Source organism: Boleophthalmus pectinirostris, unplaced genomic scaffold (genome assembly GCF_026225935.1).
Source record: "Boleophthalmus pectinirostris isolate CB_2022bp ecotype Guang Dong unplaced genomic scaffold, ASM2622593v1 HiC_scaffold_6, whole genome shotgun sequence".
Classification (NCBI taxonomy): Eukaryota; Metazoa; Chordata; class Actinopteri; order Gobiiformes; family Gobiidae; genus Boleophthalmus; species Boleophthalmus pectinirostris.
This window is the reverse complement of record NW_026571447.1, coordinates 39,206,824-39,218,899: the sequence shown is the minus strand read 5'-3', so window position 1 is coordinate 39,218,899 and position 12,076 is coordinate 39,206,824. Positions and strand designations below refer to the sequence as shown.

The 12,076-nt window shown below is 43.2% G+C and overlaps 1 protein-coding gene across 1 annotated transcript in view; it reads right to left on the bottom strand.

The window, feature by feature from the left end:
- znf385d (zinc finger protein 385D) overlaps positions 1-12,076 on the bottom strand; it is a 236,581-nt gene that overhangs the window by 74,923 nt on the left and 149,582 nt on the right. The window contains exon 4 of the mRNA XM_055163922.1: positions 4,885-5,056. Coding sequence (XP_055019897.1) covers positions 4,885-5,056 — 172 coding nt within the window. The remainder of the gene's footprint in view (positions 1-4,884; positions 5,057-12,076) is intronic.

The following is a 12,076-nucleotide window of genomic DNA, read 5'->3' as shown; positions in this document are numbered from 1 at the left end:
CTGAAATCACAAATTCCACTTCAGTTCACCCAAAAAAATTGCAATTTGAACTCTCACATTGTCCAATTGCAAAGAATATTGGTGTAAGTCATAGCCAAGAAAGACAAAATCTCAAATTTTAGGAGTAATCAGAGTAAGAGAGAGGTTACCGAGATATCACAATTTCGTTTTTATCACTTTTTTGTGTGTTCACCGGATTTCATATTGCGTTTACTCTGCAACTACTGATCCAATATCAAAAACCAAGGTTTATCTGGAAAGGGGACATCATAAGGAATCCAAATCTGTATCAGAATCCCAAATTATACCTTGAAATAGGCGAGTTTCAGCTGACGTCATTGTTATTAAAAGCCCGCGTTGCTGCTGGGAAATATTTTGGTCGGAGGCAAGAAACACGGTAGCGTCAAACACAGTGCGTAACCTCGCGTATTTATCCCCGATAATGGTAAATTCCTGCTGCATTATCGGATGCACAAATAGAAGCACGGAAGAAGGAAAATGTCTTTTTCGTATTCTGAGTGAAAAGAACCACTAACGGTGAATTAAACGACTTTCAAACATTCGCAGAGCAAACGTAGAAGATCCTAACAAACCGTGGACTCCAACAAGTTCAACAACACATCGAGACTCTTGGAGGTTTTCATCTTTTCTGCTGTGAATGGCCCAGGAGTTTCCACCAAGTCATTGTGGATATCACCAAAGTGAATATTTGTCCAGGTAGTTGGAGATTCAGACCAGAAATTTGGTTTGGTCCACCTTTTGTCGGGGTTGAAAAGGGTGATTTGGCTCCATCGATGTTTATGACCAATTTGTGGTCAAATCATCTTGGGTCCTCTGCCGTTGGAGTTAATAAATAACCGGGATCAATACCCTTTATGTCAGGGGTGCTCAATATGTCGATGGCAATCTACCAGTTCGATCGCCAAGGTCGTGTGGGTAGATCGCCGTGTCTTAGTTCTCATCTCGGACTCGCGTTTGGACTCGGTCTTGTCTCTCACTCGAGGTCTGACACTCAACAAGTGTGATCATGTTTCATTCCGGCCGCTGCTGTTGGTAATAAACTTGTAGCGGGTGCAGGAGCGTGTGGGGCGTCTCAGTGCAGCCTGTGCGCTCATTTGAAACCCGCGGAGACTCTACGGCGCATCACAAACACACACGCTCCCTATGCACGGCTCGTCTGCGACAGCGTGTGCCCTCGTGTACCAGCGTGCATCACAGGGCAGGTTCAACTTCCTAAACATCCTACCTGTCCATCTGCCTCACGTCAGCACGCCGCCCCTCGCCTTTTCACGCTCTCGCTCCTTCCTGCGTACAGCCAACACAAGCCCCTCCCACAGTGCGGCTGATTAGAAGAACAAGACCAAACGTGAAGCAAAAACCAGTCTAAATTTGTGTTCCAGTGTTGGCACAAAGCAGGTCTACAGCATAGAGCGGATCTACAGAACAGACCTACTGCCACATTTGGCTGAAGTTTGTCTAACAAAAGTGACAAATGCATCTGTGTTTGTCACGATGTGCGTTTGGTTTGGTAAACGTGCAGAGGCTGGTAAATATCACTGCAAAACCACAAAAGAATGAAACTCCAGTTTGGAACTTTAAAAAACAGGTTTAAAAATCTTCCTTCACTTTTTTCACAGTTTTGTGTAAAGTGCCAGAGGAAGTTCTCTTAAAGAAGAGGTTCTCAAACTGTGGGGGAGGGTCCAGAAAAGGGGCACAGAGTGTTTCAGTGCAGTTTGTTTGGCTTTGTATTAGGTCGATCATTTTGACTTGGTCATTTTGTAAGTAGCTCACATGATGAAAAAGTGTGAGCAGCCCTGCTTTACGTGCTTTCTCGCTCTGTCAATCATGTTGAATTAGTGTTTCTTGCCGCCGACCAAAATAATTCCCAGCATGCAACGCGCGCTTTTGTCAACAATGAAACTCGCCTATTGACAGTAAGGAACACGCCCGACCTCAGTGACACCAATAGAAAAAAATGTAGCCCTATACGTCTACTACAACATATAAAACATCTGGAGGGGTTTTCTTTTTTTATTTTCACACAAATTTACCAAGAAGTTGACTTACCCCCATCTTAAGTCGTGCCAAATATACCAAGTTTCATCAAAATTTGACAAAGTAGGGTTTAACTCACTGATGACGGATCTACTAAAATAACTGGAACTTTTAAAATCGTTTGGTCTGATCTTCCCAAAATGCTGCAAGTTTTATGAAAATACATTAATATTTCAAACGCCCAGACGTTTCTGTAACTGATGCAATTTCTGACCGAGTCTCGCAACGAGATGATGGAGATGGGTCCCCGGGTTCCCCACGTGCTGCCCACTGCTCCTGAAAGGACGGGTCAAATGCAAAATCTGGGAGGAATACAGTGAAAGCAAGAAGGAGCATTTCTGAATCAAGCTTTCAAGAGTTTTCTCTCAGACAAACACTTCTTTTAGTTTGCACTGAACTTTCTTTTTCATTGCCTCTAATTGAAACGTGTTTTCAGCGTAATAACAAGCATCAATAATATTTTTTTTCTCTGAGTCAATATCATCTTTTCTTTCATAAGACAAGAAAAGCATGTACGTGTTGATCGAACAGGAGATTATGTTGCAAAAATGTGACTCTAATTGTGTTTCCTTCAGTTCTTCAGCAGTAATGAAACCACAGTGATAAAAATGTTAAGGTCTTTGAGTTACCTTCAAATATGCATGGAATTTTGTGAAACTTTGCAAACCCCATTTCTATTACCGTATTTTCAGGGCTATAGGTCGCGGTCTTAAGCCTCTAACCGCATCAAAAAACAACTGTGCGCCCCACAATCCACTCAGGCGTCCCAGTACGACTTCAGTAAACTACAAAGCCGCAAACACACACGGAGCAGACAGCGACCGCACAGCGAAACACACCCGCAGACACACTCATCACTCCACGCCGACGAGGAACGGAACGAAGCGAAAAAAGCGAGCGCGACGTGCCGCTTCTAGACACGACTGAACAACCGAGTCACTGCGAACACGCCGACAATCCGTTGGTCCCAGACACACCCTCCCTACACGCCACAACTGAACAAAGCCCAGAGTCACCGTGAACGAACAAACAAACAAAACCACTCACCCATCACACTGTTGGGTTTCCTTTAAAGTCCCACGCCGTTTATTTGTGAAAAAAGTTCGAAAATAGACCATTTAATGACAGTGCGTCTTATAATCCAGAGAGACTAATAGCCCGGAAAATACAGTAAATGCTAAACCTGCAGCTCGGGGGCAACCAGTGACTCTCCATCCCCTTCCAAGTGACTCACCAAGGGATTTCTGAATTGTGCTTAATAACAACAACAACAAAAAAAGACTTAAATGCCTATTACCACTGTAAATGTACATTTTGATGCCTAACTCTGTGCACTGATAAATGGATAATGGTTTGTTTTATAAGTATCTAACTGTACAAATCTAAGGCTCATACTGTATTTTCTATTAGTCGCTCTGGATTATAAGACGCACTGTCATTAAATGGTTTATCTTCGAGCTTTTTTCACAAATAAACCGCGTGGGACTGTAAAGGAAACCCAACAGTGTGATGGGTGAGTGGTTTTGTTTGTTTGTTCGTTCACGGTGACTCTGGGCTTTGTTCAGTTGTGGCGTGTAGGGAGGGTGTGTCTGGATTGTCGGCGTGTTCGCAGTGACTCAGTTGTTCAGTCGTGTCTAGAAGCGGCACGTCGCGCTCGCTTTTTTCGGTTCGTTCCTCCGTTCCGTTCCTCGTCGGCGTGGAGTGATGAGTGTGTCTGTGGGTGTGTTTCGCTGTGCGGTCGCTGTCTGCTCCGTGTGTGTTTGCGGCTTTGTAGTTTACTGAAGTCGTGCTGGGACACCCGCGTGGATTCGTGTATGGGGCGCTCTGGATTATGGGGAGCAGTCGTTTTTTTGATGGGGTTGGAGACTTAAGGACATGTCTAATAGCCCGGAAAATACAGTACATTTAGTCAATTTCTTGCAGCTGTTAAAATGAGTAGCTCATTTTCGATTTTTCGTTTGGTAAAAGTAGCTCATCAGAGGAAAAAAGGTTGAAGAGAGCTTTTATTTTTTCCATTGGATAAGGACCACCCCACTGGATAGAGCATTTCTAGCATAGAGGTGTCTGGAGTTGCCCTAGTGACACTCAATGGTACTTCAGCGAAAAAAAAATCACTCCTGCCCAGAAAGGATTTTTCCCATAAAGCGCAATGCAATCACAAACTCCTCGATTTGGGCTGACAGGGACCTACAGTTTCCAAAAAAGATCAGATTTTGTGGCAGTTTTAACCTATTTTTAGATATAAATAAACTTTTTCTCAGCTCAAAATCCTTCAATTGTGTTCAGAATAACTTTTTAATCCGCTCACTAGACCTTTTTTACAACAGCCGGACATGCCGCGATGCAGGGAAACGTCACTCCTGGTTAATGGTTTTCTGTGTCAAAATGTGTGTGTAAATGTGTGTCGTATTCTCCGGCAGAAAACCATTAACGTAATTGACATTTACCCTACATCTCAGCACTTCTGGATGTTGTGAAAAAAGTCTATGGGCAGAGAGCCACTGGAAGTACGAAAGTTTGATCTAGGCTAAACTGGAGACACGCGCCATTGAGCTCGTCCATGTTTCGACCGCGGGGCTTTCTCCAGATCCACTCGTCTTCGTAAAGATTTGTCAAAGCGTGTGGTTCAGACTCGACAGGTAAAGACGTCGGTGGTTCCATCCCATCAACTTCAATTACATTTACACGATTTCTGTTGTCATGAACTTGGGCGATGCGTCCAAAGCCCCTGTATGTTTTGGAGTGACGGAGTAAAATCGGAGCCAAACGTCAAAGCAGTTAAAGCGTCAACAGAACCTCTAAGTACTAGTAGTAGCACGTGTTCCTCACCTCTCCGGTCGGTGGCGGTGCCGTTGGGGACGGGCGACGCCGTGACGCTCGCTGGCTCCGGGTTGGTCGTCTCCTTGGTGACGGCTGATGCTTTGGGCTTGGTCTTTGGAGAGTCCAGGGCCTTTAGCTTCTTGGCGTGTTTGGTCCCCTTGTAGTGGGCCAAGGCCTGGCTCTAGAACAACAGAGAAAGAGAGAGAGGAAGTCAGCATCAGAGACCAGGGCACGAGTACAGTACATCAGCGTCATGTTTGGTGCACACACAGCACAACCATACACTGTATATCCAAACAAAAGTTCTTTTTGACCAGACCTGGACATTGTCCAGCTCCCGGGCCACATACGTGTCCTTTGGTTGACTCTGACTGGCCCGTTTAAACTCATTGGGAATTACAAAATAAACATTTTATTTATGTAGTTTAATCCTACTTTAGCCCTAGTTTAGTCCTGGTTCTGTCCTGGTTCAATCCTGCTACAGTCCTGGTTCAGCTCTGGCACAGTCCTGTTCCTGTCCTGGTCTAGCCCTGCCCACGTTCTAGTCCCGGTTCAGTTCTACTTCAATCCCGGTTCAGTCTTGGACCAGTCCCGGTTCAGTTCTAGTTCAGTCCTGGCCTAGCCCTGGTCCAGTCCCGGTTCAAACCTGGTTTAGTCCTGTTTCAGTCCTGGTTTAGTCCTGGTTTGAGGAGGTCGTTGTATCAAATTCAGATCAGCAGATTCTCCGATCGTCTCTGCTTTTGGCTCCACAATATTTTGTGTTTCTCATGTGGCCTGACAGAAAAAAATAATTGCACACCCCTGTTTTTGACAAAACACTGTGTTCTTGGATGTTCTGGCCTTCTACATCTTTCTTCATCTCCGTCCTGCTTTGGAAGGGGAACAGAACCATCTGCAGTCCCACTTCTCCAAGACAAAATCCCTTGAAAGTTTTGTATAAATCAGCTGCAAGACACGTCACCGTAACACAACGTGACCCTTCTGAAGAAAGACGAAGAAGGCCTCAAAACGGCAAATGGTCGTCAAGGTATCGAGGTGTAAACGACACAGTGGTTTGTCAAAAAGAACCTTATCTGGACATAATATTGGAAGAACAAATGAACCTGTTGGAAGTCACAGCCTGCAGAGTAAAAGTGACTGAAGGAGTGTGTTCGATTTTAACCAAATGAATCTCATCAAGGCCACAAGTTACAATGTCGAATCTGCAACTACGAACATGTTTGGAAGTCTGAGCGTGAAACCACAGAGCCAATCAGGAGCGAGACTCTTGAGGGCACACACTCCCTCCACTGCTTTGGTGGGCACCGTGTAATGAAGCTGTCAATCAAACTTGCATTTTACATCAAAACTGTTCCAAAGTGTTTTATGCTCTAAACCAGGGGTCTCAAACGTGGAACTCGGGAGCTACTGGCAGCTCTCCACCCTCTTCCAAGTCACTCGCCAAAGGATTTCTGAATTATACATTTCATTTATTTCTTTGTTTGAGCCAGGTACAACACAATTCAAAAACAATAACAAAAATAGTGATTTGTACATGACATATTTGGGACCTGGTGCTCAAAAGGAGGAGGATGAGGTTTAAAAAATGGAGTCCAACTTCAATTGTTTTACATAATCACATGGTTCACTTTTTTATTTATTTTTTTATTTTAATCACCTTTGGAGTGCTTACCTGTCATTTGCAAAAATATACACATATATACAAAAACATATCCACATATACTTACATACATACACACATCATATATATATAGTACTTATACTCACACATATACACACAGGCAGAAACATATTTTCATTTATAGTCTTACAAACTAATAATAATGTTAATCTAGACACAAAGTTTATCCTTTATGATCATACAAAATAAACAGTAATAAGAATAAAAAAATTAAGATTTTTTGTTTTCATTTATGGTCATACAAACTAATAATTGTACTGAAGAAGGCACAAAAGTTTATCATTTATGAATGGTACCAAAATAAACAATGTATTGTGTATATACATAATGTACTAAATAACTCAAATTTGTTAATGTGTTATTTTGAACTTTGTACACTAATAAGTTGATAATAATGTAATGTTTTATAGGCATGTAACTGTACATCTTCCCCTCTTATGAGACCAATTTCAAACTGAGACTCTCCGGGACAGAGCTTTTGTCTAAAGGTCCTCAGCGCTCAAGAACTCGGCTGGTTCCTAGAGGTGGTAAAAACAAAGCCTCCGACTGACACATTCACACCAATGAAAATGAATCAAACTAAGAGCTTTTGGTTCAAATGGACCAGGTCCGGGACCAGACTGGGACCAGACCAGTCCCGCTCTGGTCCCGGTCTGGTCCCGGTCTCAGTCCCGCTCTGGTCTCGGTCTGGTCTCGGACCTGGATCAGTCCCGGTTCAGTCCGTATGTGGTGCAAAAGTTCGGCATCGCAGTCACGGACGTCACGTAAACGAGAAACGGCCGTTATCCGTTTTTTCCATTCTTCATTTAAACACAAAATCGAAAACTGAAAAAATGAATCATTATCCGTTTTTTCATTTTGGTTTTGGAGACAAATAACAAAGAAAACTGTTGTTTTTTCATTTTCTTATTTTTGGTTTTATATTGAAAAACGAATGAACGAATGATACACGGATTAGAAAGAACCAACCATTTTTCAGTGGCAGTAAATTGGAACCAAACCTCGATGGAATCACTTTGCGCTCGTGCTCACTTCCTGTTTGGACCTGAGCAGCAGCAGCAGCAGCAGCAGCACACACACACAGTCTACACACACACACACACACACACACACACACACACACACACACACACACACACACACACACACACACACCGCTGAAGGACGCTCTGTTCTCACCTCGTCCGACCTTCACCGTGTCGGCTGCTCCACATGACAGAGATAACAATGATAACAATAGACCGAGCTCGTGTCATGTCACATCTGAGCCGCCAACGACAATAAACCAACGAGCTACACTTTATTTAGTCTTAATAAAGTGTGACGAAAGACTCAGTTCATAATCAGGTACTAGATTATTACTACTTATCGGACTTAAAGCGACACCGAGTAACGTTCTAGAGGTCACGCGTCACCCGTAACAGAATATATATGTACATATTCGAGTCGTTTTCGTTGTGGGTGCAGTGTTCGTTCACACTAAATCGATGGAAAACGGCTCCAGGGACGAAACGATCTGGTGCCTCCAGCTCCCACAAATTCATGTTCGTACAGATCTGATCCTTGACTGTGCGGACGCCTGAAAACACTGATACTCTGACGTAGGAGCTCGAGTCTCGTCCTTATAGGCGAGTTTCAGCTGACGTCATTGTTATTAAAAGCCCGCGTTGCTGCTGGGAAATGTTTTGGTCGGAGGCAAGAAACACGGTAGCGTCAAACACAGTGCGTAACCTCGCGTATTTATCCCCGATAATGGTAAATTCCTGCTGCATTATCGGATGCACAAATAGAAACACGGAAGAAGGAAAATGTCTTTTTCGTATTCTGAGTGAAAAGAACCGCTAACGGTGAATTAAACGACTTTCAAACATCCGCAGAGCAAACGTAGAAGATCCTAACAAACCGTGGACTCCAACAAGTTCAACAACACATCGAGACTCTTGGAGGTTTTCATCTTTTCTGCTGTGAATGGCCCAGGAGTTTCCACCAAGTCATTGTGGATATCGCCCAAGTGAATATTTGTCCAGGTAGTTGGTGATTCTGACCAGAAATTTGGTTTGGTCCACCTTTTGTCGGGGTTGAAAAGGGTGATTTGTCGTCCGTCGATGTTTATGACCAATTTCTGGTCAAATGGTCTTGGGTCCTCTGCCGTTAGAGTGGATAAATAACCGGGATCAATACCCTTTACGTGCTTTCTCGCTCCGTCCGTCATGTTGAATTAGTGTTTCTTGCCGCCGACCAAAATAATTCCCAGCATGCAACGCGCGCTTTTGTCAACAATGAAACTCGCCTATTGGACCACATCACTGTGACTCGCTCCTTCCTGATTCTCTGGGTTCGTGACATCGTTCATGTGACGATATTGAGGAAAACCGTTTAAACAAACCAGAGACAAACGGGAAACAGGCGGAGAAAGAACTACTCACACAGAACAGACTCACCATCAGCAGAACACCCCTCTGTCACAGAAAGAACACTCATATTCCACTGAGTCGTGTCCTTTAGTCCGACAGAAGCTGAACCACATCTGAGCTGTTTTTTTGAGCTCTAAGGCTGCGTTCAGACTGCAGCCTGAAGTGACCCAAATCCGATTTTTTGGCCTCTGTGTTCCTGTATCTGATCTTTTAATGTCAGTCTGAACGACACAGATACAATTTTTTCAAATGTGACCCAGGACACTTGGATATGTGCTCCTGAAACTGATACATATCTGATCTTTTGACATGTGACTTCAGTCTGAACGGCCAAAGTGCATTCATCCACCTACACGTTATCAACAAGACACAAATGTACACAAATGTTCTTCTTGTCATATGAAAACACTGAAGCGAAGCATATAGTTATCCCGCAACTCTTGGCTCGTCTCCACATCCACACGTTCCTTTCAACGTTCTGTCCCACAAAACACCACGACCAAAAACCTCGTCCTTCTCCTTCTCAATCTCCTCCTTAAAACAAGTAAGTTGTTCATGTTCTGGCTCCGGTACGAGAGGAACTTTAAAATCTCCAGGTGCTCGATGCTGCGTCCATGTTTGGACAACTTCTGTAAACACAGAGACGCTCGCTGCGGTTGACGTCGTCGTGTCTCCAGTGTCACATGTGGGACACTTTTGGGCCGTTTAATGTTCACACTGGAGTCACATACAAGTCACATTTAACTGGAAATGTGAACGACCTCGAAAAAAACATCGGATTTCACAAAAATGTCCAAATTGAGCATTAAGCCCTGCAGTCTGAAAGTAGCCTGAGTTTATGCAAATGAGCCATGTGGTTTTAAGTTTCATTTCTGTAAAACATAAACAAATGTGCTCAAAGCTGTGTGGATAGAGAAACGACGTGTCTGGACGCAAATCGTTACTGATACGGTGATACTCTGATATGATGATTCAGTGATTCGTTTCAGTGTAAATGTAATCTGTGATAGATTTTAGTTTACAGAACACCATTTCCATGGAAACAAGCAGAAAGAGGCCCTCTACAGGCTAAATACGAGTCAGGTTTGTGGAGACCTGTGCACATTTCCCAAAAAAATTTACTCTAGAGCAAATTGAACTCATATAAACCCTGAGAAAATGTTAAAATTGATTCTATGAGAGTCAAGTTTTCACTCTCCACTTTTTGCTGTGTACTGTGGAACATTCCAGGCAGAGCAGTGACATCTCCATGGAAACAAAGTGATGGACCCCAAACCAAAAGAGTTACACAGAGGAAGTAAGTGAGGAAGTACTGTAAGTGAGGTTTGAGGTTCTGTCACCTGCTTGTTTCTATGGATACTGCCAGTGTTGTGGAGTAACAGATTACATGTACCGGAGTTAAGTAATCAGAGTACAAATGATGAGTAACTGTATTCAGTTACAGTTACTGTTTCAGTGAGTGGTAATTGGATTACAGTTACTTTGTTGAAATAAATGGATTACACAGAGGCATTTTTCTGTTTTTACATTTTGGGCTATATCCCCCTTTTTTTTTTTTTTTTTTTATTCCACTCATTGCCGGAAACTAAACCAGGTCTAAACCAGGTCTAAACCAGGTCTAAACCAGGTCTAAAACCAGGTGTAAAAACCAGGTCTAAACCAGGACTAAACCAGGACCAGGTAAAACCAGGTCTAAAACCAGGTCTAAAACCAGGTCTAAACCAGGTCTAAACCAGGTCTAAAACCAGGTCTAAAACCAGGTCTAAAACCAGGTCTAAACCAGGTCTAAAACCAGGTCTAAACCAGGTCTAAAACCAGGTCTAAAAACCAGGTCTAAACCAGGTCTAAACCAGGACTAAAACCAGGTCTAAACCAGGTCTAAAACCAGGTCTAAAACCAGGTCTAAAACCAGGTCTAAAACCAGGTCTAAACCAGGTCTAAAACCAGGTCTAAACCAGGTCTAAACCAGGACTAAACCAGGACTAAAACCAGGTCTAAAACCAGGTCTAAACCAGGACTAAAACCAGGTCTAAACCAGGTCTAAACCAGGTCTAAACCAGGTCTAAACCAGGTCTAAAACCAGGTCTAAACCAGGTCTAAACCAGGTCAAAACAGGATTTAACAGGACTAAATCCTGCTGTGTGGACCATGTCTCTTCTTCTATCAATAATATTTTTAATTTGGTTCAGTAAAGACTGGGCATTTTTATTTTCTTTTATCAGACAAAACATCTTATGTTACGATTTCCTTGTCTTTGCCTGGAATGTTCCGCAGTGTGGCATTTAACTTGTATCCACCTGGAGACGCACATGCCAACAGTGAGAAACTGTGTTTTTCCTCTCAGCCTGTTTTTCGAGGTATTTTTGAGCCATAAAACCACCTGTATTTTAAAGTAATGTAGAGCTTTTTAATGTCATACTGCGGAACATTCCAGGCAGAGCAATGACATCTCCATAGAAACAAGAGGATGACGGACCCTCGCGCAAAAAGTCACACAGTGCTCCCTTAAATAATCCCTTTTTGGAGTAATATTTCTTGGTAAATCCCTTTCACATGAGTATTTCCTGTGGCTGGAGCCGGGCTTCATTAGCATGAGTCAGATGTTGTGCGTGTCCATGGACTTATTAAAGGGACAGTGTCCAAAAGCAGCTGCATAAATCTCACGCGCAGAGAGCTCCATTTGTCACACACACGAGCTATGACTCTGACAAATAAACACGGACACGAATAGACGGATTACGTTACACGAGACGACTGCTAATCCTCCTTTTTCTACTTTCAACCGTAAATGTTTATTAGAGGTGTGGAATAGTCCGAGTGATTTTTCCATTCTTTCAGGTAGAAGAGGCCGGACAGGGGGCACACATAACTCACTCAGATTTGGAGCTGTAACTCTCATTTTTGGTGTAAAAATATATAAATTGTTGGCTCCCAAAGGCACTTGGCTTTTCCATTTGTGAAAGATCATCACGGACGAGGTGAGTTCAGGTTTTCCTACAGTTTTAGACGCAGACAGTGACCACAGAACACTGGAACGTCCACGTGGGGTTCGGGATTTTCTATTTTGAGCAACGTTTATGTGTCTTTTGTAACAGTCAAGGAGAAA